Genomic DNA, 27,817 nt, shown 5'->3' with positions numbered 1-27,817 from the left:
TGAGCATTGACAGTGTGCTGGGCACGGTGCCAAGTGCTTGTTGGAGAAGACCCAGAAATGTAAAGATAAGAGTTGATTCCTCTTATGTAACAGTCCTGCTGGTCGGGGCTGCTGGGCAGCTCTTTGCATGTGGTCATTCAGGGACCCGGGCTCCTCTTTTCTCCTGCTCTGCCATCTCATGGGTTGGGGTTTCTCAGTCTCTGCACTGTTGACATTTTGGGCTGGAGAATTCTGGGCCATGGGGGCCGCTGTGCACATTGTAGGATTTTGAGCAGCTTCCCTGGCCTCTTCCCACTAGCTGCCAGCACCATCATCCTCCCTCAGTGGTGAAGACTAAAAATGCCTCCAGATGTTACCAAATGTCCCCTGGGGGTGGACTCCCCCCTTCTCCGCCACCCCCATGCCACGCACCACTGTCCTAGGGAACTGTCCAGCTCTGTATAGTTGAAGATTGCAGGAAGAGGGAGAGAGCCCCATGCCAGGGAAGGGCCAGTTTGTCTTCAAGGCAGAAGGGACCCTGCAGTTGTCTCCTCCCTGTGCCCCACCTGGCTGCAAGGTGGAGAGGTGGCTGGAAAGTGTTCTGTCTCTTGCTAAGTGACATTGTGCCCGGGAAGAAAAGAGCAGAGTCTCTGGGCCACTGTGGGTCTCCTACACCACTCGACACACCCAGCCTCACCCTGTCCCCATAGTGGTCCTGGGCACACACGTCATTAACTTCCCACCCCAGGTCTTTGATTTCTCTGGCAGCTTCTGCCCTGAATTTTGCCCCTCTTGCTTGGCCTATTTGCTGTGGCTGGCACATTGGTCCTGTTGGTAATCCTAGCGAAGATGATCACAGCTGACATCCACGGGGTGTGTGCTGCATGCTCTGCAGCAAACGTGGAAGAGCTTACGTGGGCCAGGCCCTCAGACAGCCTGGGGTCCAGTGCCGGGGATTTCTGCCCATGGGGGTAAAACGGAAGCTCAGAGACATGGAGCCACAGAGCTGGGACTGGAATCCTGCTCACGGATGTGGTCCCGGGCCAGGCAGCTTCCCTTTGCTCTTCCACATCCCATTCCCTCCCCACCTTTCTGTCTTTCCTGGAGGGGACCCGTGTGAGTGGCACTCATGGGGTCCCCCCCTACTTGGCTTCCTGTTGGCCCTCCCAGGCAGTCTGTGCCCTGAACCTGCTCTCTTTTGTGTTTTGAAAATCCTTCCTCTTGCGCTGAGAATTGGTAAGAGCCTTGGAGGGTGAGCTCCAGGAAACTGCACTGTTCCTTGTGGTTTTGGGTTCTAAATGCCCCCCACTGTCTTCTGGGCAGGGCAGCTGTAAAAGAGTGAGGATGCTTTCTGAGAAGGGTTATTTCTAGGATTTTGATCCTGGCTCCATCCTGTAAAATTCTGTTGTTGTTGAAGCTTCCCTCCGAACACAACAGAATGCGCATATCTTGTGTAGAGCTGGTTAATCCCCACACATCAAACACAGTATGCAGCCAGCACCCCCCACTAAAAAGCATCAGATGTTACCAGCACCCCAGGAGCCTTCCAGTTCCCTGATACTTTGTCTTTTTATGACATCCTCCTCTAACTAATCCATTTGAGAGTGCAGTCTGCTCCCTGATGGGTAGGTGACAGCCTGTGGTCTTCCTGCCCTGTTGCCTTGCGCTAGGGTGACAGGCTTGCCCCTGCCTGGGGCCATCTCCCCACAGGTCGTGTACCAGCCACAGGAGGCAGAGCCAGTGGCATCCAAGTCGGAGAAGCTGGACCCTGGGCCTTTCCTGAGGGTGCTGGAGGCCATCGACAATAAGTACCCACCCGAGGAGCGGGGCGACCTCCTCGTCTTCCTTAGTGGCATGGCGGAGATCAGCTCAGTACTCGAGGCTGCCCAGACCTATGCCAGCCGCACCCAGCGCTGGGTGGTGCTGCCGCTGCACAGTGCCCTCTCCGTGGCCGACCAGGACAAGGTACCATGTGTGGCCAGGCCAGGTGGGGCACTGGAGTCTGGCCATGTAGGCCAGGGGAGGAGGGGGTGGGGGTTGGGGACATGATCCCACAATTGCAGGGCCCTGGGCCGTGGACAGGCCTCCTCACATCTTTTGGGTGGGGCAGTATGTGCCAGGGTTAGCTTCCTGATGAGATGGGAGTGGAGCTTTGGAGGGCAAGGAGGATTTTGAGTAGTCCAGTGTTGGGGGTAGTCCAGGGTGGTGAAGGAGGACCAACTCCCCGGGTGTGGAGGTGGGATTCTGTGAGTTGGGTGTGGGGAACAGTTGAGAGACTGCCCTGCTGGCACAGAAGGGGGTGGGCAGAGAGGCCTTCAGGTCATGTGGTAGTTGTTTGTTGCTGTGTAACATATTCCCCCCAAGCTTAGCAGTTCAGAACAGTAAGTGTTCACTATCTCCCATCACTTCCACAGGTCAGGAATTCAGGAGAGGTTTAAGTGGGTGCCTGTGGCCCAGGGTCTCTCTAGAGGGTGCAGTTGAGGTGTCAGCTGGGGCTGCTGCCATCTGAAGGCTTCCCCAGGGTGGGAGGGCCCTCCTGTAAGATGGCTTACTCACATGGCAGGTTGTTGGCTGGGGGCCTCAGTTTCCCTCCATGTGGGCTATTTGAGTGTCCTCCCAACATGGCTGGCTCTCCCCAAGAGACCCAAGCAGAAGCCACAATGTCTTTTATGGCCTAACCTTGGTCATCACAGCCCCTCATGTCTGCAGTGTCCCATTAGTTGACCCGGGCTGCTCTGTTCAGGGGGAAAGTACTGGATGATGGTGTGGATCCCGGGAGGTGAGACACACCAGGCCTTTGTGGAGGGTGTCACAGTCCCCTAGGGAGGAGGCCCTTCAGGTCACACCCAGCTGTCTATTGATGGAAGAAACAACCTTTGAGCACCTCCTTAGTGCTTCCCCTTGTGCTGAGGAGACTCTTCGGGACACCCTGGGAGCCAAGATAGGGCCCTTCCCCTAATGCAGCTGCCAGACTGTTGAAGGAGATGGCAAGCAGCCAATACTTTACAAATGGTAGAGGAAAGCTCTGGAAATGTGAGTGCACAGTCCTGGCAGATTCAGGGAAGGCTTACTGGAGAAGGAAACTTTTAAAACTGAGACCCTAGAAAGCCCCAGCCTAGGAAGGGGTCCGGGAGAAGAGTGTCCCCCCTAACTTGTGGAGCACTGCTGCGGGCCGGCTGGAGTTGGGAGGCCTGTGTGTGCCTTGCCTCATTTAGACCTCCCAGCAGCCCTGTCTCCCGGGTGCCACTGTTACCCAGAACAAATGCAGACACTATGGCCAAGGCACTTGTGCCAAGTCACATAAGTGGCAGGGCCAGGCTTTGGAACTTGATAGTTTGGCACCAGAGCCCATGCTCTTAACCAGAGGTTGCCAACTTCCAGTAAAAGGTCAGGAAGTACAGGTATAGTTTATTTGTTTATTCATTCATCCATTCAAAGACAGAGACAGAACATGAACAGGGGCCGAGGGAGAGGGACAAGCAGGCTCCTCACTGAGCGGGGAGCCCGATGTAGGGCTCAATCTTAGGACCCTGAGATCATGACTAGAGCTGAAGTCAGATGGTTAACTGACAAAGCCCTCCAGGGACACCCCAAAGTTGAAGGGTTTTTTGTTTTTTAAAGCTTTTATTTATCTATTCATGAACAGAGAGAGGGACAGACAGACAAACAGAGGGAGAAGCAGGCTCCTTGTGGGGGGAGCCCAATGTAGGACTCAATCCCAGGACCCCAGGATCGTGACCTGAGCCAAAGGCAGATGCTCAACTGCTGAGCCACCCAGGTGTCCCCAAAGTTGTAGGTTTTATGAGCCATTGCATCTCTGGCACAATTACTCAACTTTACCATTAGAGTAGGAAAGAGCCGCAGACACAGGTGACGCTGTGCTATTTAAAATATGATTTACAGAGACAGCCAAAAGGCTAAATCTGACACCCAGCCTAGTCGCTGACCCCCACTCTTGACCACTGTACTTGACTGTCTCTTGGGTCCAGGAGAAGGGCTCATGCAAAGGGCCTGTGGTGAGAGAAAGGCGGGGCCCCTGGGAGACTACCTCAGGGTGTCTAGGGTCTGGACTGTGATGGGGAAGACAGGCCAGGTGGGACTGAGAGGTGGGCAGGCCTAGGCCACAGGGCCTTGAAGACCCAGTGTGGTGCTTGGGCTTTGTCCTGAGTGCTTCTGAGCCATGGGAGGGTTCTGAGCAGGGTTGGGAGCAGTGCTGGTTTGTGCTTTAGCAGATCCCTCTGCTGTGTGCGATCATGGACGGGAGGCCAGAGACTGGGGAGGAGGCAGGGGCAAGATGTGGATGGGAAGGGAGGGCCTGGACTGGGGCAGGGCTGGGGGCTTGCGGGGAGGGGAATGAAATTCAGAAATGTTTACGATGTGCAGGTGTGGCTGGGGGGTGGGGAGGAGAGCCAGGCCAGCCCAGGTTTCTGGCCCCTTTGGTGTGGTTGGTGATGAGCTGTCTCTGAGATGGGGACTCAGGGAGGAGGCAAGTGTTCAGTGGGAGACACTGAGGCTATCTGAGATACTGTAGGTGGGTGGGAAGTGCCCGTGGGCCACCAGGCATGGGTCAGCAAGGGCTGAGTTCATCTTGGATGTCACCTCCTCACCTACCTCCGCCTCCACCCCAGGTATTCGATGTGGCCCCCCCTGGAGTTCGGAAATGCATCCTCTCCACCAACATTGCTGAGACCTCTGTCACCATTGATGGGATCCGCTTTGTAGTTGATTCTGGTAAGGGCTGCTCCCCGCCACCCCCAGGCCCTAGGGAGAAATGTGGGGTCTGGAGATGTGCACGTGTAGTGAGGAACTCCAGACCAAAGCAGGCAGTAGGTGGCCTTTAGGGCCATGGAGCAGAGGCAACATCTTAATCTTCGCAGACATTCCAGGCTTGCTCCTGCCTCAGGGCCTTTGCACTGACTCTTGTCCCTGCCAAGAACTGTCTTTCTCTAGAGATCCAGAAGGCTCACTCCCTCATCTCATTTCAGGGCCTGTATACATGTGTCCCCATCAGAGAAGCTTACCTTGTTCACTTTTGTGATCTCCTTGTTCTTCCCCCCATTCCTTATGAGGGCTATTGTTCCTCAGAGTATGGGCCTTATATTTTATATCTGTTGATGTATTTCTTTTCTGTCTTCCCGAGACCGTTCTCTGGGAAGTCAGCATTGCATAGCGGTTGGGAGACACTGGAGCCAGCCTGGCTGTGTGACCAAGGTCCTGTCATGGACACTCTGTGTGTCAGTTTGCTCATTTGTGAAATGGCAATAATAGAGCCTCCCCCGAGGTGTAAGGGTGACATGAGTGACTTCCCCTGGGTACTTAGTATCATTGTGGGCACAGAGTGAGCAACCCATAAATGTCAGCAGTGACCTTGCTGGATTGAATCTGGATTGCCATCCATGATAAAGTATTCTGTAATTTTATGTACCATCAAAATTTAAAACTGCTGGCCATTGAACGTTGACATGTCATTGCTTTCAAGGGGTGTCCCATTTTCAGAGACAATGAAAGTGGACAAAGTTGGTCTTAGGGTCGAGGAACTCTGTTTTTTTTTTTTTTTTTTTTTGAGGAACTCTTCTGTTCAGCCCCTCTGTTCTGGGGCCGGGGTCATTGTTCACAGCTGCACCTAGTACAGTGCCTGGCACGCAGCAGGTGCCTACTAATAACAGCTGGTTGACTGGGCTTCTGAATACACAAATAAGAGATGTGTGAATGAGGAAATAAGGATGGATCAATGAAATGTCAAGGTCAAGGGCAGAATAAGCTCTCAGCATCAGTGGAATAAAGGAGGAAGTGAGGGCATTGGGGACTGAGCGGCAAGGTGGGGGGCTCCCCACGGCTGTGGCACCCAGTCTCCCGTGTTCCCACACAGGGAAGGTGAAGGAGATGGGTTATGACCCGCAGGCCAAGCTGCATCGGCTCCAGGAGTTCTGGATCAGCCAGGCTAGTGCCGAGCAGCGCAAGGGCCGGGCAGGCCGCACGGGCCCTGGCGTCTGCTTCCGCCTCTATGCTGAATCGGACTATGATGCCTTCGCCCCTTACCCTGTTCCGGAGATTCGGAGGGTAGCCCTGGACGCACTGGTGCTGCAGGTGAGGCGCGGCTGGGGATGGGCCTGATCCCGGGGTTTCAGGGCCCGGCCATGGAGGGGAGCTCATTGCTTCCAACCGTCAGATCCCATTTTGAGTGGCAGATGGTTCCCCAGATCCACAGGCTCATGGGAAAAACCTCATGACTCCAGGATGCTTTCAGCTGTAATAGAAAGTCCACCAGGGTGTGGCTTTTAAAACTGGGGTTTCTCCATCCATATGTCTTATGTCACGGCTCTTACCTCATTAGTTAGCTTTGCTTAGCTTAGGCTGCTGTGCCAAATAGGCCCACTCACAGAGTGGCCAACACACAGAAACAGTCCTCGGGGCGGGGGGGAAGCTTCTTGTATTTGGGGACCCAGGCCCCTTCCTTGTGTGGCTCTGTGCTCACCTTGCTGGCAGGGAACAGGGGAGGGTTTGGGGGCCAGGTCCATCCTCTCAGCTTGTCCTGGTTAGCAGTCAGTCCCGGGGTGCACCTCACCGAGGGGGAGCCTGGCCAGTGCGAGTGAGGCAGAACAGGTGGCTTCCACAGCAGGTTCCCCCGGGGGCGGGAGCGGCCGGTGGCACAAACCAGCCCCCCTCCTATGGGTGATACACTCTGATTGTTTGTTTGTTTGATTTCATTTTTCAAAACTGCTGCTTGTGATCCACTCTGCGAGTTCCTGACCCCTGTAAGCTGCTTTGACAAACGCTGGTCTGACCGGTAGGGACAATGTACCGTTTCAGATGAGCGATCCCTAGATGGAGAAGCGGCAGGCTCGGTTATTTAAATGGGTCAGTGATGTCCTGTAGGGCTCGGGCTTGTTCTAGCCTTTTCCATCTTCTGTCAGTTGGCAGCTCTTTTAAGAACAGTGATGGAGATGGTGACAGTGGATAGAGAACACGTGCCTCGTGCCCATTGTGGGCCTGGCACCATTCTGTTGTGTGTTGTAAGTGCTTGGAACCCTGCAAAAAACTAAGGGTAAGTAGTCTCATCATTCCAATTTCTGGATGAGGAACCCATCACACAGAGATGAGTTAACCTGACCCAGGTGGCACAGCTGGCCAGTGGCAGAGCCAGGATTCCATCTGAGGCTGTCAGGCCCATGCATGGGAGCCGTGGGTGGCACCGCGGCCTCCTTTATCATCCAGAAGTGACACCTGCCCCTCCTTGTGGGTCTCATTTTTAAGGCTGTGGGAACTTCACCTATCCGGTCTCATGGGCAGCACCTGGTCAGTCCTGTTTGACCTGGAACTGTCCAGGGCCATGGCCTTGGCTGAGTATATCAGAGCGGGGCTTGCCAGCTCTAGCTACATGTTCACCTAGAGAGCTTAAATTAAAAATCTAGCCTTGGGATCCCTGGGTGGCGCAGCGGTTTGGCGCCTGCCTTTGGCCCAGGGCGCGATCCTGGAGACCTGGGATCGAATCCCACATCGGGCTCCCGGTGCATGGAGCCTGCTTCTCCCTCTGCCTGTGTCTCTGCCTCTCTCTCTTTCTCTCTCTGTGACTATCATAAATAAATAAAAATTTAAAAAAATTTAAAAAAAATCTAACCTTAACGCTCACCCAGAGCTTCTGATATAAAGGGTTTTTTGTTTCTGTTTTTGTTTTTTTTTTAATGAGCACTGGGTGTTCTTCCGGGCAGCAGGGGGGAAGGTGGACCAGCTGCTTGCTGGGTGGACACCCTGAGCTTGTGGTGCCCTCTGGATGAGGCCTAGGCCAGCAGGTCAGCTTGTGGTGAGGCTGGTTAGAGCCCTGGGCCCCCCAAGCTTTCTTCCTGCTACCTCATGGCCCTGTGAACCACCATGCCTGCCTTTCCTCCATCCATTCCATAGAGGGGCTGCTGGCTTCCATCTCACCAGGTCTGGTGATGGGTGCGTGTTTTGCTCCATTTCCTCCCACAACCTGCAGCCACTCGGGGCCTCTGAATTAGTCAGGATTCACTTCAGTCCAAAGTGAGAGAAACCTGACTCAAACTACCGTAAGCAGAAAGGAGGATTTCATGAGGTTGTGCATCCATTGTGAGGGTGTGGTCTGGCTTAGGGATGATTAAGGACAATATCTGCTATGCTTGGGCTTGGGCTAATCTCCAGGCAAGGGAAAAATAATCCCAGCAGATCTGGGCTTCCATGCCAGCCCCTCACAACCAGGGAGGATGCTGGGACTTCTCTCTCCTGGCGTCAGTTTGCAAAAGTCTCAGGGAGGATCCTGATTGGCCCAGCTCAGGTCATGTACTCATTCCTTGGTAATTTGCTGTTTGGAGGGCCTGAGAAACCAAGATTGGTCCAGCTTAAGTCCTGTGGCTTGCTCCATGGGCCTTCTCCCAGGGCCTGGGAGAAGAGAGGCTGGACAGATAGGCAGACAGTGGCCCTCCTCCCCTGCCTCTCTAACACGGGCCTTGACATCGGGAGTTTTAAGGTATCATGAGTTTGTGTGTTGTGAGCCCCCTGCCACTGCTCCACAGTAGCTCCTGTGTTCTCCAATCCTGGACGGGGTTCAATTGTCTTTCCAGATGAAGAGCATGAGCGTGGGGGACCCTCGAACCTTTCCTTTCATTGAGCCCCCGCCACCAGCCAGCCTGGAAACGGCCATCCTCTACCTCCAGGACCAGGGGGCTCTGGACAGCTCCGAGGCCCTCACCCCTATCGGGTCCCTGCTGGCCCAGCTGCCAGTGGACGTCGTGATTGGTGAGGACTTCCAGTGGGGTGATCACACCGGAAGGGGCCATGGGGACCGTTCACCCTCTGAGTGACTCGTAGGCAAGCCTGTTCTTTCTCTGGGCCCCGTCCACTCGGTCACAAGTTCCCTGTGGCAGGGACTGTTCTGGGCACTGGGGTACAGCAGTAAACAAACAGGCACCTCGCTTCCTCTGCACACCCTGTTCCCAGCTCCACCCGGTGCCCACCCTCTCGGTGTCGTAAGGATGTCAACACTGCCTGCCTCTTCCTCTTGCTCATCCCTGAGTCATCCCTGCCCCTTCTGAGAAGCTGGTTGACCGAGGTGTGTTCTGGTCTGATTTGCCTGACTCAGGACATTTTAGATGATCTGATCTGTGGCCCACAGAATATTCCCAGCTGAGCAGGACTCCTTGTGGCAGTATTTTCTGGGCGTGATGCTCAGCAGAACCTTTTGCCCGTGTTAATATCATTAAAGTCCCCATCAGTGCAACACCCTGGAGTTTGCGTGGGAACAGGAGGCTGGGTACTGCTGACCCTGAGGGCCTCTCATGGTTATGAAGATGGTTCTATTTATTTTAGAAGGACACCGGGCTAGAACAAGGGAAATTTGATCTGAGAAAAAAAAGAATGTTCTGTTCACAGCATTGGCTGTGTGTCTGTGAAAGGCTTAATGGGTCTTATATCCTCTCACCGGCACCTGGTGAAGGTTGGGACCGTGGTCACCCTTTCTGTGCCGATGAGGAAGTTGAAGCTTGGCCAGGGGCAGAGGTCCACACCCAAGGGCCCAGAGCAAGCAGGTGAGCCTGGGTTTGATCAGATGTCATGTGGGAGTGACACGCTTTCCAGTGAAGCTCAGAGAAAGGCTGTCATTCAGTCACCGAGGGTCATGCAGTGGGCAGAGCCGGGAGGCGCTCCGCAGCTAGGCTGACGCTGTGGGTCCCCAGGCCCAGGTGGCTCTGTCGGCGTGCTTACTCTGTGCCACCGGGTGGAGCTCCAGGGGCTTCCGGGGTGAGGCCTGGTCATCTTCACAGCAGGGCGGGTGCAGCTTCTAGCCCGGTTCACAGACAGGGAAACGGAGGACAGAGAAATGGAGGGACTTGCCCACGGGTCAGAGCTACAGGGTTCTGGGACAGCCTCGTTTTATCGCCGAACTTTATTTTCTGAGGCTAGATGTGTAACAGGAACTTTCCAACAAGGCGGCTAAGGGGACTGGTGAGGATGAGTCAGACACGTGTGACAGGCCACCGAGCACAGGGCAGGCGGGCGATGGCCTGGTGGTGCAGACCAGGGGTCGGCCCGATTCCTGCTGGGGAGCACAGGCAGAGAAAGGGCTTTTCGCTGTGTTGAGATGCCATTCCTACTGCTTCCCTGCCACACCCCCGGCTTCTCCCATCCTCTCCATCCCCCCCTGCTCCCCCGGCCTCCACCTGGAATCAAGCAAGGACAGCAGAAGAGGATTCCTCCCGAAGCAGGCACATAAGTCAGTACCTGCTGTGTGCCGGGCAGGCCATTAGGGCTCCCGTGGAGTCATTTTCTAGAGGCAGGAAGCAGAGACCACCGCAGGTCAGGATGGTGCCTGGCAGGAGAATAAAGCGGGGGGGGGAGGAGGGGGGGCGTGGGAACATGGGTTGTAGAGAGGAGGCCCAGCTGAGCAGTGGCACTGCTGACCATGGCAGCCGGCCCTCAGACGGTGTCCACCTGGTGCCCGCGGAGGCAAGATCAAGGTCACCTCCAGCCTGCAGATGGGGAAACTGAGGCCCTGCCCGAGCTCACATGACCAGGAAGCAGAGTGTGGGCTTGATTCTGTCCACGTGGCTCCCAAGGCCCTTTGTGGGGAAGCTGGAGGGAGGTGGGGGCAGGCTGGGGGGTGGCCGTCCTGGAGTCCAGGAGGCTCAGCTTGGCCCCTGCCCTCTCCCCGCCACCCGCCAGGGAAGATGCTGATCCTGGGCTCCATGTTCCACCTGGCGGAGCCTGTGCTCACCATTGCAGCCGCCCTCAGTGTCCAGTCACCCTTCACCCGCAGCGCCCAGAGCAACCCCGAGTGTGCGGCAGCGCGGCGGCCCCTGGAGAGCGACCAGGGGGACCCCTTCACGCTCTTCAACGTCTTCAACGCCTGGGTGCAGGTGAGCCCAGCAGAGGGACCACCCCTGTCAGTGACATCCTGCGTGGGGCATGAGGAGGCCCACTACCCCTGCCAGGACCCCTGAGCCCTCTGCAGCCCGGAAGGGCCCTGTCTCCACCGTTCATCCCTGTGGCCATAGGGCTAGCATGCACTTGAGGGGCCCAGCCTTGAGGGGAGACTGGGGTTTTTAAAGCACTGAATAAAACCACTGCCACCCAGAGAAAGTTCACACACTCCTAGGGTGGTATCTGTCTATCCAGCACATGCTCTGGCCCTGGCTCTGCACTGGGCAGTGCTGGGGACCCAGTGGTGACTAAAAGCCCTTGGCTATGCCCTCTTGGATCTCATGGTCCCATGCTGGGAGGCAGGCCTGTCACTAGACAGTGACCACTGAGAATGGGCTGTGATAGACAGTCCCAGGGGCTGAGGGAGCCCAGAGGGGATGTCTGACCCAGGGAGGGCTTCCTGTAGGAGGGTACAGTGGGGCTGAGACCTGGAAGGAGGAGGAGAACTTGTCCCTGCCTCTTACTCCTCCGGGGGCTGGTGTCTGGGCCGTGCTGGGGGTGTCTGGGCGCTGGGTTAGCCCCCAGCACTCTTCCCCAGCTGGCTAGGCCCTGTCACCCTGGAGTCTGGTTTTTCCACCCAGGTAAAATCCGAACGGAGCAGAAACTCACGCAAGTGGTGCCGCCACCGGGGCATAGAGGAGCATCGGCTGTACGAGATGGCCAACCTGCGGCGCCAGTTCAAGGTGAGACTCAGGACGAGGAGAGGGGGCCGGGAACAAACCTGGGGAAGTGGGGGATGGTGATGGGGTGTGAGGAGATGGAGTGAGTGCAGATGCACCACCTCTTCTCTGATGGAGCAGAGCGCTACCATACATCCTCCTCCCCAACCATCAGACACTCAGATGTGGGGTGGCCTGGGTGAGTCAGAGGAGTGGAAATCCAGGAGGGCTTCCTAGAGAAGTAGACAGGGTCGACGGTCACACGCTATATCCTCATGAAGAACCTGGCCATCTGGAGCAGGGGTGCTGAGCTGGCCATGCAGACAGAGCTCTGGGAGGCAGCAGGGGGTGGTGATGGTAGGGACACCCAATCTGGAGAGAATGGACATCCCAATTTGCAACCAGTGTGATGCTGGGCAAGTAACTGCACGGCTGGCCTCAGCCTGCCAGCCGTCCTGGCAGGATTACAGGAGTTAATACCCGTAGAGCCTTTAGAACAGGGCGAGTCCCTGTGTAGTCCACTGCCTGTGGTTGCGGATGGCTACACTGAGGCCCAGGGGAGTGGCCACCCAACCGCAGCCTACTGTGCACCTTTAGGAGCCATCCCCACTCCCTTGGGGCCTGCTGATGTTCTGACCATTGTCAGCATCTCTTAGCATCTCTGGCTTTTCAGAGCAGCGGTTCAGCTTTTGTTGGCCTGCCGACACTGAGAAAGGTGGTGAAAGGCGGGGACCCTTTCCTCTGTGTCACACTCGCACACGACATCCCGTATCTGCTGAAACAGAGGACCCCAGGTGGCTCAGCGGTTTAGTGCCGCCTTCAGCCCGGGGCCTGATCCGGAAGACCTGGGATCAAGTCCCACGTCAGGCTCCCTGCATGGATCCTGCTTCTCTCTCTGCCTGTGTCTCTGCCTCTGTCTCCCTCTGTGTGTCTCTCATGAATAAATAAAATCTTAAAAAAAAAAAATGAAACAGAGGGGCCAGTGAGTGGCAGGCCCCAGACTGGAGCCCCAGACTCAGCCTGCCTGTGTCCCTCACCTGAGCCCCACCCACCTTCCCACCCGCCCCCAGGAGCTGCTGGAGGACCATGGCCTGCTGGCCCGGGCGCAGGCCCCGACACCAGGGGACAGCTACCATAGGTTGCAGCAGCGCCGCGAGCGCCGGGCGCTGTACCGCCTGAAGCGCCAGCACGAGGAGGGCGGGGGGCGCCGGCGCAAGGTCCTGCGGCTGCAGGAGGACTTGGATGGCTGCTCCAGCGATGAGGACCGGGGGGCCGGCGACAGCGTGGACATCCAGGTGGGTGCTTGGGGCCGGGCAGGGTGGACTCCAGCAGAGTGGGGACGAGCCCTGCCCTTAGCTCTGGAGACCGGGTTCTGTGGACAGGACCCGGCCCCTGCAGTCTGCGGCACCCTCAGTCTATATGTCCCAGTGGACACGGCCCTTGGACACCGGCTTGGCTCTTGGGCACCGGGCTGGGCCCCCCAGGAACTCGCCTTCTCCCGCATTCCCCCCAGGACGTGAAGTTCCAGCTGCGGCACAGCCTGGACCAGCTGCAGGCAGCCACCAGCTCCGCCCAGGACCTGACACGGGACCAAATGGCCCTGCTCAAGCTGGTGCTGGGTCGGGGCCTCTACCCGCAGCTCGCTGTCCCAGACCCATTCAACAGCAGCCGCAAGGACTCGGACCAGGTGGGCCTCCTCCTTGGGCCCTGGCCTCACGTGTCTTGTCACTCAGCGCTCCTTCCTTGCCCTGTTTGGTGCTGAGGACACGGTGCTTATCAGAGGTTATCAGAACAGTCCTGGTCCTGCCCTCCAGGGCTCCTGGAGGAGGGGACTTCTTTTTTTGAGGAGGGGACTTCTGAGTGGAGATGTAGTTGGGGGAATCTGGCCGAGAAAGGGGAGGATAAGGATTCTGGGCAGCGGAAGGGTAGGTCACAGGACCTGTGTCACCTGGTGTCTGCCTTTGCCCCTCCAGATTTTCCACACGCAGTCCAAGCAGGGCACTGTGCTGCACCCCACCTGCATCTTTGCCAACAGCCCTGAGGTGCTGCACGCACAGGAGCAAGAGGCCAGGGGCAGCGAAGGGAGTCAAGGTACTGTGAGTGGAGGCAGGGAGAGAAAAACCCTTTGGGATGTGAGGGGGTGACTTCAGGGTGCCCCTCGCTGCCTGGGATTACCCCTGGCTCTCCCCACACTTGGCCTTTGCTGGGGCTGTTGACGTGGGATCTGCAGGCTTGGTGGTCCCAAGAGCCAGACCTCTTTGCGTGGCCTTGTGAGTCACCCCCACGCTGATCCCCACCCTCCCTGCTATGGTGGCGTGGTGGCTGATGGGGCACTGCGGCCACAACCCAGGCCTGAGCTTTTAGCGAGTAGAATGGACCAGTTCCATGGGCTCCGTGAGCTCTTTGGCCTGGTTCTGCCCAGGGGCGCCCCCAGCCGAGGTGCCCTCCCTGGGGTGCAGGCCACCATGCTCTGTGTGAGCTCTAGTTCGCAACTGCACGCTCTCCTTGTCTATTAAGGAACTGATGCACTGTGGGAAAATGTCATCGTTAACCCCGAAAAGCAACGTTTATAATCTTAAATACCTAAGGTAGAATTTTAAATTTTTCTCTCAAATCTTCAATTGCTGTAATTTCCTAGTCAGTTTGCTCTCTTCCTGTTAACATTGTTTTTCTCTTTTTTAATTTTGAAAAATTCCCGACACCATCCAAGTAGAGAGTGGGATGAGCCCTTGGTCCCCTCGCCCAGCTTCTGTCATCACCTCACGTTTTTCTCCTTTCTGCGGGGACACGATCCCAGCCATTATATCGTTTAGAGGCGTAAAAATCAGGACTGGTTTTTTGCACTACGATAGCGTGGCTATCCTGCCTAACAAAATTAGCAGTATTTCCTAATAGTGAATAGCAAAAGTCATATTCATTATGACAAAGTATTTAAAAATAAGTCACAGCCACTCTACCATTATTCACACAGACATATTTTTTATACAGCTGCGTAGATGGCCCTGGTGGGACCGGCAGCCCCTGGGGGATAGACCAGTGCAGGGGGCGCTGTGGGTAGGAGATCAGGCCGCAGGGGTGCCCTGAGCTGCCCTCTGGACTATTTCAGATGACAAGGACAAGATGAGCAGCAAGCACCAGCTCCTCACCTTCGTCTCCCTGCTGGAGACCAACAAACCATACCTGGTGAACTGCGTCCGCATCCCCGCTCTCCAGGTGAGTCCTAGCCCCATACACCCCAACTCCCAGGTCTGGTGACCATGGAGGAGGCCGGGGTGGGCTCCAAGAGTCTCCTTCCCCCCAGCTGTTTGCTGTTTTTGCATTCCTGACTCACTCAGTAAGTACTTGCTGAGCACCTGCCATGTGCCAGGAACTGTTGTAGATGCTGACAACCGAGCAGTGAACAAGACAACACCCAGGCCCTGCTCTCCCAGAGCTCACATGTGGGGGAGGATGGCCATAAGGACAGAAAAGCAGTACTACATGATATGTTAATAGTGCAAAGTATTTAGGAAAAATGAAAAGAATAGGATAAGGGGGTTGGGGAGGGATTGGGGTGAGGGTAAGGGACAGGCTGTAGTAGGAAAGGTGATCAGTATGGGCCTCATTGAGAAGGTGTGGTGGAACAAAGACCTGGAGGAAGGGAGGGAAGGAACCATACGATACCTAGGGAGAAGAGTATTTAGAGGGAATAGCAAGTGCAAAGGCCCTGAGGCACATGCATGCCCCCTATACCCAGGGAACAGCTGGACCAGAGGTAGTGAAGGAGAGTGGCTGAAGATGGGGTCAGAGAGGTAGGAGAGGCTGGAACGCCCTATCCCCAGGAGGGTTTGAGCAGAGCTGGAACAGGGTCTGATGTGGGGCAGTAGTGGGGAGCCCACCAAGGAGGTGACTGGGGTCATTGGGGCAGGAGAGGGTGGTGGCTGAATCCAGGTGGAGGCCGAGGACACACCTAGGTTGTAGATAGATTCATGTATGTGTCTGCAGCCAGGAAGTGAGCTGCTCATCTCATGAGTTCTGCACACCACCCTGCCCTCCTGGGCCTGGCCTTCATTCTCGCTTTATGGAGGAGGAGGTGAGGCTTGGGGGGCCAGGTCGCTTTCAAGTGGCCGAGCTGGAGCTCCAGGGCCATACACCATACATCATGGCTCCCCTGTGCATCAGATGGGTGTCCCCATTACCAGGGCCCCTCGCTTCAACCCTGGGGAATGTAAAGGGAAGAGATAAACCCTGTGGGCTCCCTGGGCCTCTGCAGATTGTGCTGGTGCTGTGACTTCCACCCACACCATGAAAGCTAGCTCCAACCTGCTCGGTTACGTCGTCTCTGCAGCACGTATGGAGCAGCTGCCTGGCACCGGGTGCCGGTTCCTGTTCTAGGCGCTGGGGATGCAGTCGTGATGAGAATCACAATACTCCCCACACCTGTGGGGCTCCTGGAGCGGGAGAGGCAGGCAATAAACAGAGACGGAAATAGGAACGCTAATGCCAGATTCTCCCAGCAGCGCTAGAAGGAACAGAGCGGGGTCAAGGGCCAGTGTGGTGGCCCTGGGCAGGACTCCAGGGACAAAGCACAGAATCCCTGGCTGAGATGCCCCCGGCCCTTCTTCCTCCTCCTCCTGGTTGCCTGGTTTCTGATGGAAACTGAAACACAAAAGGAGAAGAGCATGTGGAGCTTTCCCGCTCCGGCGCCCAGCCCCCGAACTGGTGACCCTCGGCCAGGCCTGCCTCGGCCACCCAGCCGCCCCATCCCACACGCAGTCCCACGTTACTGTGATAACCTGCAAACAGATAGTTGAAAGAAATGCATGGTGTTTGTCCCCACTCCCAGGAGCTACAACCAGCATCCGGCCTTTCTGCTTTATCCCAGATCCTTCCCTCTGTCGTCCGTGTCCCACTTCCGTCCACCCACTACCTCCAGGCTTTCTTTTCCATTTCCGATGCATTTTATATAAGTTTCTGGCAGCAGTGCCCTCGGCCTGAAACGCTTTGGCATCCACCCCACTGACCGGTGCTCAGTACTTGTTTACGTATTTTGAGGGTAAAGCATATGTAAGGGTGACATGTACAAACAGGAGGGACACCGTCTGATGCGGTCTCAGGAGGTGTCCGACTGCGTCAGCTCAGCCTTGTGGGGACACAGGCTCCTCCCTCAGGCACCTGCCTCCCATCAGGAGGGCGACCTAGTATGGTTTGCCTTTAATCTCAGTCCGTCTGTCCCAGTCGAACGTCCGTTGTGTGGCAGCAGGGCGCCTCCTGCGCGGCAAACACGGCTGGACACCTGGCACACAGCGGGCGTGCAGCGTGTTTGCTGCGGGGCTGGACACGTTGGGTCGGCGGGTGGGAGAACCACACATGGAGCGATGGGTGGGGGCCGGGAGGGCTGGCGGGGCTGCTGAGATGGCACCCTGCCCCGCACACCCACTGCCTGTCCCCTGTCCCCTTTCCTCCAGTCCCTCCTGCTCTTCAGCCGGTCCCTGGACACCAATGGTGACTGCTCACGCCTGGTGGCCGATGGCTGGTTGGAGCTCCAGCTTGCGGATAGTGAGAGCGCCGTCCGGCTTCTGGCAGCTTCCGTGCGGCTCCGGGCCCACTGGGAAAGCACCCTGGACCAGCAGCTGGCCCGGCAGGCCCGGCGGCGGGGGCCGGGGGTGGACCAAGAGGAGGAGGAGGCTCCAGTGGACCCCAAGGAGGTGGCACACCTGAGCAGGGACCTGCTGCAGTTCGTGGCGTCCAAGGTACGTGCAGCCTCGGTGGCTATTCCCATCTCAGCCGGAGGGGCCGCCTGCCCCAGGGATTAGGGATCCACAAGGCCTGGCTTCCAGCTCATTAGGTAGGTTTGCAACCCAGCTGGGCTGAGGACAAGCCCAAGGTCACACAGAGGGTAAGGGGTGGAGGCAGGATCTGATCCCCAGGGGCACAGCTCCAGAGGCCATGCGGGTAGGTGCTGCGGGCCCCTCCCCCAGGTCAGCACACGTTTATGGGTTTATGCGGCACCCACGCACCACGCCGTACCCTCGTTAACAGTTAAAGGCGTGCAGGCCAGAGAGGGAAGCTGTAAGTAGCAGCTTGTTCTTGGAAGATGGAGGGGGAGGGCAGCCCCGGTGGCACAGCAGTTTGGCACCGCCTGCAGCCTGGGGTGTGATCCTGGAGACCTGGGATCAAGTCCCACATCGGGTTCCCTGCATGGAGCCTGCTTCTCCCTCTGCCTGTGTCTCTGCCTCTCTCTCTCTCTCTCTCCCTTGTGTCTCTCATGAATAAATAAATAAAATCTTAAAAAAAAAAAAAAAAAGGAAGATGGAGGGGAAGAATTGGGCGGAGCAGAGTTGAGATCTGTTCCCCACCTCTTACGTGGGCCATTGGAATCTCCCTGATTCTGCTGTGTGTGGATGGGGTGCAGAGAAGGGCGTGCGCCAGGGTAACTTCCTGGAGCGGTGCCCTGGGGAGCTGGGGCACGGGGACCAGACCGACGTGCCAGGTGAGGCTGGACAGGGTGGCCAGATGGGAGGTGTGGTGTGGGCCCACAGGTGACAGGGAGCAGAGAAGGGGCTGGGGCATCGGGGTGTATTCCAGACAAGCCTCTGGTAGCCATGGTCTGAGACCCTGTGATTGGTTTAAGCAGTTGGCTCTGTAGCTGAACTGTCTGGGTTCAATTTCAGGTACAGCTGGATCCAGGTGCTCTACTGAGTCTCCCTGAGTCTCTCCCCTTTTTTCCTGCCCTTCCTTCCCCAGGTTCCCTACAGCCTCCGGCGGCTCACGGGGCTGGAAGTCCAGAACCTCTATGTGGGACCCCAGACCATCACAGCTGCACCCAGTCTCCCCGGCCTCTTCGGCAGCTCTGCCCTGTCCCCCCACCCCACCAAAGGGGGCTATGCGGTCACGGACTTTCTCACCTACAACTGCCTCACAGTAAGTGTGGACCCCACCTCGGCCCTTCATTCCCCACTGCCTGCCCCCCACCCCCCCGGGCCCTGCCCCTGAAGATGGGATCTGAGGGAGCCCCACCTCCCCACCAACCACGTCCCAACTTAGTGCAGGGATGTGGTTTCACAATGGGGCCTGTCAACCCCGAGGGCTTCTGGGACGGGTCCCAGGTGGGTAGTGGCAAGCTGGGCAGGGGGCCAAGTCTGGTGCAGCCTTCCTGCCTCAGAGCGACACAGACCTGTACAGTGACTGTCTCCGCACCTTCTGGACCTGCCCCCACTGCGGCCTGCACATGCCCCTGACGCCCTTGGAGCGCATCGCCCACGAGAACACGTGCCCAGAGGCCCCGCAGGACGCCCCCCCAGGTAAGGATGTTGGGGGCGCACTGTGACCGCCCACCCCGCAGTTGTGTCCTGGGAGTCTGGGCATTCACTCTCTGGACATCTGGGGATTGAGGACCTCGGCCCTCTCGCTCTGGTTGGTGCCGGCCACATAAGCTTTGTCACAGAGCCCGGGACGGGAGGGTTGGAGCATTGTGTGTGTGTCTCTCTCTGGTCTCCATGTGGTGCTGACTCTGGTCTGCCTGTTTCTGTTTCTCTGTCTTGGCCACACCCCCATTGTCACCCAGGGGATGCCACAGCAGGCAGACCCTGACACAGCACTCGGGGTGTGTACCCCACACCCCACCCACACACACAGGGCTGGTCAGGAAGGCGACAGGGGGGGCCACACTGTCCCACCCCAGGACACTCTCTTTCCCAGTCCCTGTGTCCCAGGGAGTGACAGAGACAGACACAGTGAGAGACACACAGTAAAGACTTGCCTGTGTGTGTGTAATAACCAAGGAGGCAGTATCAGAGGCTGGGAGAAGGCCTGGGATTTGGGTGGGAGTGGGAGCATGCAGCAGAGGGACCTCCCCCCACAGCCTCCCTTCCCCTCTCTCACAGAGGCTGAGGATACTGCCCCCGAGCCCCTCCCCAAGGCGTCTGCCTTGCAGAGGCCCTACCACTGCGAGGCCTGCCAGAAGGACTTTCTGTTCACGCCCACGGAGGTGCTGCGGCACCGCAGACAGCACATGTGAGCCCGGAGCCCCGCCTGCCCCCCCTGAACCTGCGCCCTGGGCTCAGAGCTCTGGTCTGGCCCACCTGGCAAGGAGGGAGTGTGGAAATGTGAATAAAGTCGAATCGGCTGACCCTGACCTTTGAGCCTACTCCGGCCCCTCCAGGAAGCGCCAGCGGCCCGTCGTTGGTCCTCCCCACAGTCCGGCTCTCATCCTGCTCGCTGCTGCGTGCCATCCCAGGCTCCCAGGGCCCGATCTGGGCAGGTGAGGCCAAGCAGGGGACTTCAGAGGACGTGGGCCCCGCTGGCTGCTGCTCTCTCCCGACTCTGTCCTCATGGGTCCTGCTCATCCCCAGACTAGGGAGACCTGCACTGTCCGTCCATGAGAGTCACTTCGAGAACTGGGCGGGGAGTGGTGGGGGTGGGGGTGTCCATGTCGAAGTGGGCCCACATCCAGCACAGTCACTGGGGCCATTCCTGCTGCGGGGTCCTTGGCAATCCACAGTTGTCCCCTCTGACCCCCGGCCTGGCCCCGCCACACTCCTATCGTGAGGATGATAGGGAAGTGCCTTGATCCCTGCATGCTGGTAAATTCCATGGCTCCGGTGAAAGACACAGATGACAAACGCTCCCTCCAGAAGAAAGAAATAACTTTCTGATCAGCATCACACTCAGGCCCAAACCAGACTGAGAGCATCGGAAAAGCAAACTAGAGGCTCCTGTGTGAACACACACGCAAAGCCCTTAGTGAAAGTTTAGCTGCTCCCATTCAGTGGCGTAGATAAAGGCCAGTAAGTACAGATGGCCAAGCGGGGTTCTAGGAGGACAGTTGGTTTAACATTTGGAGACTAGTCAATGGGATTCACCGTATTAAAAACAAAGCACATCAGACAAATTTCAGCACCTTGTGGCCTTGGGTAACCCCCCTGACCTCTCTGCTCAACTGTTTTTCTCCCAAAAAAACATAGCCCAACTGTCCACTTATCCCAGAGGCTTCATTTTCATACAGAAATCTTGCCCTCGTATTTTCTTCTCCCTGAGTGCGGGAGCAGAGCATGGCTGTGGGGCTGTGGGGCAGGGGTCAGAGCCCGGATAGAAGCCACGCCAGGTGTTTGAAACAGGAAGGGGTTTTGTAGGGGGATGGGGGGGAGCGCTGACAACACCCGGGGAGGTGGAGCAGTGAGCTTGGGGTGGGTCTTTGGGAGTGACCCCAGGACCGCAGCACGGAAGATCCACAGCATGGAGGCCCCCCTGGACGGTGCAGACACAGGACGGGAGGAGGACGACAGGAATCCACCAGATTCACCTTCGGGGGTGCAGCTCCACACACCTTCCTCTGCGCATACGCTTCCAGATATTTACAAACTGGTCAAGGTCCTGCGGTGCCCTTGGCTGTGTAACAGCTCCCTGGGAGCGACCTAAGTGTTTCCCAGGATCATTGAGCACTCGGCCGAAGGCTGACTCTACAAATGGTGGTGAACCACTCCAAGTGTAGACATCTCACCTGTGAAAACCCGGGTCCTTCTGTCGGCTATGTGGACGGGTTCTCTGTTTTTAATTTTTTTTTAATTTTTATTTATTTATGATAGAGAGGCAGAGGCACAGGCAGAGGGAGAAGCAGGCTCCATGCACCAGGAGCCCGACGTGGGATTCAATCCTGGGTCTCCAGGATCACGCCCTGGGCCAAAGGCAGGCGCCAAACCGCTGCGCCACCCAGGGATCCCTGTTTTTAATTTTCCAAATAGCGTGACAGCAGACGCCTTCGATGCACCGAGGAATCTCTGTCCACTTCTGAAATCCCATTTTTAAAAAGATTTCCCCTGTTCTAGAAGGTTTAGAGAAGCTGGAAATAGTAAGAAAAGAATCCCTTGGAATCCCCCACATGCACCCAAGACTCGGGGACCGGCTGGTTGATGAGCGCCGCTTGGACGGCGGTGGATCCTGTTTGCTTCTTTCCACAAAGCATCTGAGTATAAACACATCCTGGTTATTACCGTGTGTCTGTCCCCTCGGTGAGTGGCCGGGCCTGCTCGGGGCCATGACCGGTTTCCTTCCATTCTGCTTGGCGCTCTGGGGGACCGGCTTCTGCATTATGCCTCTCCCCAAACTTCCGGCCCTTTCCTCAGGGCACGTTCCCAAGAGGGCAATTAGTGGGTCAAAAGGTAAGAGCATCTGTGAGGAGTCCTTGGCACAGACCGCGAGCTTCCACTCCTTTCTAACCACCTGCATTTCTGGCCAACTGACAAGAGGAACTGCATGCATCCCGGTATAGCGGCCAACACTCCGTGCTGACGGTGTGCCAGGCGCTGTTCTGGGAGACCTTTTTGTATTGCTACAGACCTGGCTCCTTGTTTTCCCTGGCTGTATAGCGGCCGGGTACATGGAAGGGCCAAACTTATTTAGCCAGGCCCACCTGGAGAGACATCTAAGCTGTTTCCAATCTTTTGCTCCTACAAAGAAAGCTGGCATGAATATCCTGCCACGTGGGTCATTTCCAGATATGTGTGTATCTGCAGGATAAATCCCTGGAGGTAGAATCACTGGCCCAAAGAAAGGTACATTTTAATAAGTCATTTGATAGACTCTCCTGTCTTCCATCCAGGCTGTAGGGGCTTATATTTTTATTTCCCCTGATTGCCAGTAAACCTAAGCATCTTTGCATATTCCGGGCTATTTATATTTCCTCTTCTGTTGGCTCAAGTCCTAGACTCTTTGTCATTTTGTTATTAGTTTGTAGTAGCTCTTTATATATTCTGGATCTTCAGAGTCATAGACGTGACGAACATCTGTCTCTGCTGCTTATCTTTTGGCTTTATGTATGGTGACCTTTACTCAATATTTTAAAATTTTTTGGTGGTCAAGTCTCTCTTTTGTTATGACCCCAGAAAATGCCTTCCTTGATGTATGGTATCAAAAATAGAGAAATAAGTGGTTTATGAGAGAAACTAACCTCAGAGCTTCTCCCACCCAGTGTCCAGCCAAATCTCCTAAGAACATTACAGCTTGTTGGAACTGTTCCTTCTTTTCCTTCTTTTTCATGTTAGCACATAAATTAATGTCCCACTGGCAAGAAACAGTTCTTTTGATTTATGTGTGTGCGTGTGCTTGCATACACACACACACTGGTAGGGATGTGGTGAAGATGGAGGCTCGCCAGTATCTGCCAAAAAAAACTTAAGCATCTCCTGGGCTCTGACCCAATAAAACCATTCTAGGGGGTCTGAAGGGACCTTCTGGAAGAAGGGAGAAAACTCTTAATACCCACATATGGCCACCACGGCATTTGCCGGAACAGAGGAGCCAGGGGTCACAGTCCCACCCACCCACCCAGGGGGAATTTTATGGCCCTGAACAGCACCAGGAGTTCTTATTACCCATCAGTCACCCCAGGGGGAAAGAGGTCTGTTCCGAAACCCGCCCCAAAACTCCGGGTAGGTCTGGGGCCTGGACATTCTCGCAGCTGCATGAAGTAAAGCTCCTGGAAACCTCACTTCTCACCCATCAGATTGGCTCAAATTCAAGAGCTCCCTGCGGTGAGGATGTGGGGAAAGGGGAACTTCGAGCTACCCTGAGGGGACTTTGGTACAACTTCAATTTCGCAGCATCTCTCAAAATGCAAAGTGTGCGTGCACTCACTCAACAACCCTTTAAAAACTTTCTCTCGAAGCATAACACAGAGGAAAGTGCACAAATCATCAATGAACAGCCTGGTGAATTTTCCCAGAACACGAAACATGCCTGTGCCACCAGCATCCACACAAACCATGACCAGGGCCCCCCTGCAGCCTGGCTCCTGTTCCCCGGCACCGCCCAGTGTGGGGGGGCTCCCAGGGCCACCAGCGCTCTGACCTCTAACGCCATCACCTAGCATTGCCCATTCTAGAACCTCATAAAAATGGTCTCTCTCGTGTCTGGCATATTCTGTTAACATGTTGCGTGGAGCTGTGGTTTATTCATTCTGTTGACGAATTCATCACACTTTATTTAATTTGCTCCTTTGCTGATGGGCATTTGGCCGGGAGCCAGCTACAGTGATGATGCCCCTAGGAACACACGGTCCATGTGGCCTTTGGTGAACACATCCGCGTTTCGGTGGAGTCACTGGGTCACTGGACACATACGGGTTCAGTTTTAGTAGCTTCTTGGCAGTCATCTTCCAGTCATTTTAGCCATGTGTGCTCCTAGCAGCCACGCATGAGAGCTTCGATTAGCCGTGCTAATGTTATTTATTGTGATTGTGCTTGCATTTCCATGATGGCTTATGAGGCCGAGTATCTTTTCATGGGCTTATTAGCCATTTGTTTATCTACTTTTCATAATTTATATTCAGGATTTTGACTCATAAAGGAGTTGTATTGATTTGAAAGAGTTCTTTTTATTCTGTATAGGGAGCCTGCTGGCTTAGTTGGTAGAGCGTGAAGCTCTTGATCTTGGGGTCAAGGGTTCGAGCCCCAGGTTGGGTGTAGAGTTTACCTAATAAAGTTTTTATATATGGCTTATGTATTTATATAATATATATAGTCATTTATATATAAAATATGTCATGTGTGTAGTGAAATTTCCCCCCAAAATTGAAAAATCAAGTATCTTTCAATACTTGATTTCAAAAATATTTGATTTTTCAATTTCTTCCACCCAATGACCCCATCTTAACTGGGTCATCTGCCAAGATCCAATCTCCAGATAAGGTCACAGTCGCAGGTCCTGGAGTTAGGACTTGAGTATATCTTTCTGGCAGACACAACCCAACTCACATCACCCCTCGTAACCCGCCCTTCGCCCTTTGCGTGGCTGCTCAGCGCAAAGCACAAACCGGACTCTGTTTGCTCAAAATCAATGGGATCATATTCAGCCACAAAAAGGAACAAAGCACTAGACAGGCTACAACATGGATGAACCTTGAACACTATGCTGAGTGAAAGAAGCCAGACACAAGAGCGGGGGCACCTGGGTGGCATAGTTGGTGAAGGTAGGACTCCTGGTTTGGGCTCAGGCTCTGACTCCAGGGTTGAGATGGGATCCACGTGGGTCTGCGCTCAGCGTGGGGTCTGCTAGAGGCTCTCTCCCCGCCCCTCTCCCGTCTCTAACAAATAAGCGTTAAAAAAAAAAAAACCATCTAGTGTATGATTTCATTCCTGTGAAACGCCCACAGCAGGCAAATCCACAGAGCCAGGAGGTGGATCGGTAGCCGCCTGGGTGGGAGTCGGGGTGGCGGGGGCGTGGCTGCCGGGGGGGGGCGGGTAGAAGGTTTCCAGAAGGGATGGATAGAAACGGGGTGATGGAAACGTTCTACAGCCGCACAGCTCTGAACCCCCAAGCCACCGAACTGCACGCTTTAAAGGCGAGGGTGTAGGGAGTGAATTACATCTCAATAAAGCGGTTCCGAACAAAACCGCCTGCGCGGCTCCCCAGCGCCCCCTGGAGGGAGCCCGGGCTCACTGCCGGCCCCCCGTTCACGGGCCTCCGAGCCGCGAGGCCCCCCGAGGCCCCCGGGTCGTGCTGCCCTGGAAAGGAGCTCACAGGAGCCTCGGACTCACGCCGGGCGGCCCCGGGTACAGAGACCCGCTTTGCCACGGCTCCAGCCCGACGGCGACCCGTACGGAGGCGGGGGGGGGGGACAGCCGCAGCCGGGACCCCGCCGGCCGCCCGCGACACGCGCGCTGTGCAGACACAGGCCCCGCCGCCCGGCCCCGCCCGCTCCCCGGGCCGAACCCCTGCCGGCCGCTGCTTCCTCACCCCGGGAAACGGGGGAGGTATTTTTAGTTACAATTAACCCCCGCCCAAGCTCCCTCCTCCCCGGTGGCACATCCAATTGGTTTAATTAGGGAGGATGCAGGAGAGGCATTTCCAGTCGCCGAGCAGGTGGAGGAGGGGGAGGGGAGCTGCCCCTCCCCCACTCGCGGGCGTCCAGGGTCCCCCCTCCCCCAACAGGCAGCGCCCGCTGCCCTCCCCCGGCAGCCCACCTGGCCTCCCCCCGCCCCCGCCCCGGGCCCTCCCCCCACCTGCCCTCAAGGTGTCTGAACCGAGATCCGCGGCCTCCAGCTGTGTGACCCTGGGCGGGGGAGGGGCGCGGGCGGGGCATTTCACCTCTAGGCCTCAGTTTCCTCATCTGGGAAATGGGGACAGTGATGTACTTTCTCAGTGCTGAGGGCTACCAGGTTGGCAGGTGCGCAGCTCCTAGCACGGAGCCTGGCAGGCAGCCCGCAGCAGGTGACTGCCCCCCCCCTCCGCCTCCACCCTGCTCTCTATCCTGTCACCTCGCAGTCTAAACCGTACACTCTGGGGTGCCTGGTGGCTCCGTGGGCTAAGCGTCTGCCTTTGGCTCAGGCCATGATTCTGGAGTCCTGGGATCGAGTCCCACATCGGGCTTTGCGCAGGGAGCCTGCTTCTCCCTCTGCCTGGGTCTCTGCCTCTCTGTGTGTCTCTCATGAATAAATAAATACAATCTTTAAAATAAATAAACCATGCGCTCATTTGCTGGGCCACTTGCGGGGCGGACCTGGAGATACCTGTGGCCGGAGTGAATGCGACTCAACTGCACTCTTCCTCTGCCCTTCACCTGTGGTTCCCTGGGCACCTGCTGCACACCGGGTGCTGGCAGGGCTGAGGTTCAACCCGATAATGAAACAGGCAAATGATTGGCCAAGAGAATTGGGGGAGTGAGGGAGATGTTAAAATGGGGCAACGATGCGACCCCAGGCAGCAGCTGGAAGGGGGGTGCTTTGGTTTGGCTGCTCCTGCATCCTTGAGCAGCCGGGACGGAGACCAGAGAGGGGGACTGTGCTATTTTACACAAGCAAGGGTCCAAATCCAACTCAGTTTGCACCAAGCTCCACGGCGTCTTGGGAACAAAACAGCAAAATTGTCAGTTCTTTTTTTTTTTTTTTTTAAGATTTTATTTATTCATGAGAGACACAGAACGAGCGAGGCAGAGACACAGGCAGAAGAAGCAGGCTCCATGCAGGGAGCCCGACATGGGACTCGATCCCGGGTCTCCAGGATCACACCCTGGGCTGCAGGCGGAGCTAAACCGCTGTGCCACCGGGGCTGCCCAAAATTGTCAGTTCTTGAAGTTGGCAGCAGCTGAGGTTCCTGTGAGGGCGGTTTGATCTCCGTGCACTTTTTTGGCGAGGGTGAAGGCCTCTGTGGTTCACAGGCCTAACCGGGCCTCAGTTTCCCTGTTTGCATTATGAGGGTCCAGAGGCTGCTGTATCTTAGGAGGCGAGCATGTGAGGGGTGCCTGCGTGGCCCAGTGGGTGGAGCCTAGACTCTTAATTTGGCTCAGGTCAGGGTCTCAGTGTCCTCAGGTGGAGCCCCACTCAGGCTCACTGCAGGTGTCTGTTCCTTCCTCCCCCTCTCCCTCTGCCCTGCTGGTTCCCCCACCACTCAGACACATGCTCTAATAAAATCTTAACAGAAAAAAAAAGATGAGTATGTGAGTGAGTGGTGTTTGGAGGTGGGCTCTGCAGGTCTCACGTTTCTAGGCTCAGATTTGCTCAGTCCAAGGGAGTATCACGGAGCTGGATGGGGGCAAAGCAAGAATTTGAACCCCGGCAGCTTGGGCTGGAGTCTAGGTTCATGACTTCCCTGCAGTCCAGCCTGTTGGCCACACATGAGTGTTTCCAAGGACAGCCCTGGGTAACTGTGTTTATGCCCCATGGGACAGATGAAGAAAGTCATCTGTGAGCCACAGTGTGGGAGACTGATGCAAAAGTGACCCCGGCTCTTGTGCTGAGTTTGCAGCCCCCCCCCCGGCCCCGCCCTGTAAGGGGTGGAGTCTATGGCTCCTCCCTTTAATCTGGGCTGGCCTTGAAATCTGTGGCCAAGAGAACGCAGCAGAGATAACTGGTGTCAGACCTCAGCTGGGGGCCTCAGGAGGCCTGTGCTTTCCTGGGGTCCTACCGAGCCTCTGTGTGAATAAACTGGACAGTCTGCTTGTCAAGGCCACTCCTGCTGCCCCTGGGGCCGGCCAGCAGAGCCCCGGTGCTGACCCATCTCTGGCCACAGATACACAAGCAGAGCCCTGTTGAAATCACAAGAACCGCCCAGCAGAGCCTCATATACCAACTCGTAAAATAAGGAGCTAAAAAGTAGGTGGCGTTTTGAACCACAAAGCTTTGCGGTGGTTTGTTACACAGCCATAGCCGATTGATACTGTGTGTCGGAAGAGCATGGGGGTAAAGAGTATCTAATTATTATTATAATTGGTAATTCATGAGCTTCAAATTGATGAGAATTGGAATCTCGAAAGAGAAAGAACTCAGGTCGGTGGC

General features: G+C 56.2%; 1 protein-coding gene across 7 annotated transcripts in view; it reads left to right on the top strand.

Annotated features, from left to right (window-relative positions):
* Positions 1 to 22,618, top strand: part of DHX34 (DExH-box helicase 34) — a 30,487-nt gene extending 7,869 nt beyond the window's left edge. For 6 of the 7 annotated variants that reach the window (XM_038528445.1, XM_038528450.1, XM_038528449.1 and 3 more), the window contains exons 4-17: positions 1,690 to 1,944; positions 4,608 to 4,710; positions 5,849 to 6,066; positions 8,556 to 8,730; positions 10,651 to 10,844; positions 11,490 to 11,591; positions 12,638 to 12,862; positions 13,081 to 13,254; positions 13,541 to 13,658; positions 14,674 to 14,780; positions 17,015 to 17,299; positions 18,294 to 18,470; positions 18,712 to 18,850; positions 19,433 to 22,618. In XM_038528445.1, coding sequence (XP_038384373.1) covers positions 1,690 to 1,944; positions 4,608 to 4,710; positions 5,849 to 6,066; positions 8,556 to 8,730; positions 10,651 to 10,844; positions 11,490 to 11,591; positions 12,638 to 12,862; positions 13,081 to 13,254; positions 13,541 to 13,658; positions 14,674 to 14,780; positions 17,015 to 17,299; positions 18,294 to 18,470; positions 18,712 to 18,850; positions 19,433 to 19,566 — 2,406 coding nt within the window. In that variant the 3' untranslated portion in view covers positions 19,567 to 22,618. Of the gene's footprint in view, positions 1 to 1,689; positions 1,945 to 4,607; positions 4,711 to 5,848; positions 6,067 to 8,555; positions 8,731 to 10,650; positions 10,845 to 11,489; positions 11,592 to 12,637; positions 12,863 to 13,080; positions 13,255 to 13,540; positions 13,659 to 14,673; positions 14,781 to 17,014; positions 17,300 to 18,293; positions 18,471 to 18,697; positions 18,851 to 19,432 lie in introns of all 7 variants that reach the window. The other variant, XR_005354549.1, reaches the window with a different exon arrangement.
* Positions 22,619 to 27,817: the final 5,199 nt, after the last annotated feature.

Source organism: Canis lupus, chromosome 1 (assembly GCF_011100685.1).
Source record: "Canis lupus familiaris isolate Mischka breed German Shepherd chromosome 1, alternate assembly UU_Cfam_GSD_1.0, whole genome shotgun sequence".
NCBI classification, from domain to species: Eukaryota; Metazoa; Chordata; class Mammalia; order Carnivora; family Canidae; genus Canis; species Canis lupus.
This window is presented reverse-complemented; position numbering and strand designations above follow the sequence as displayed.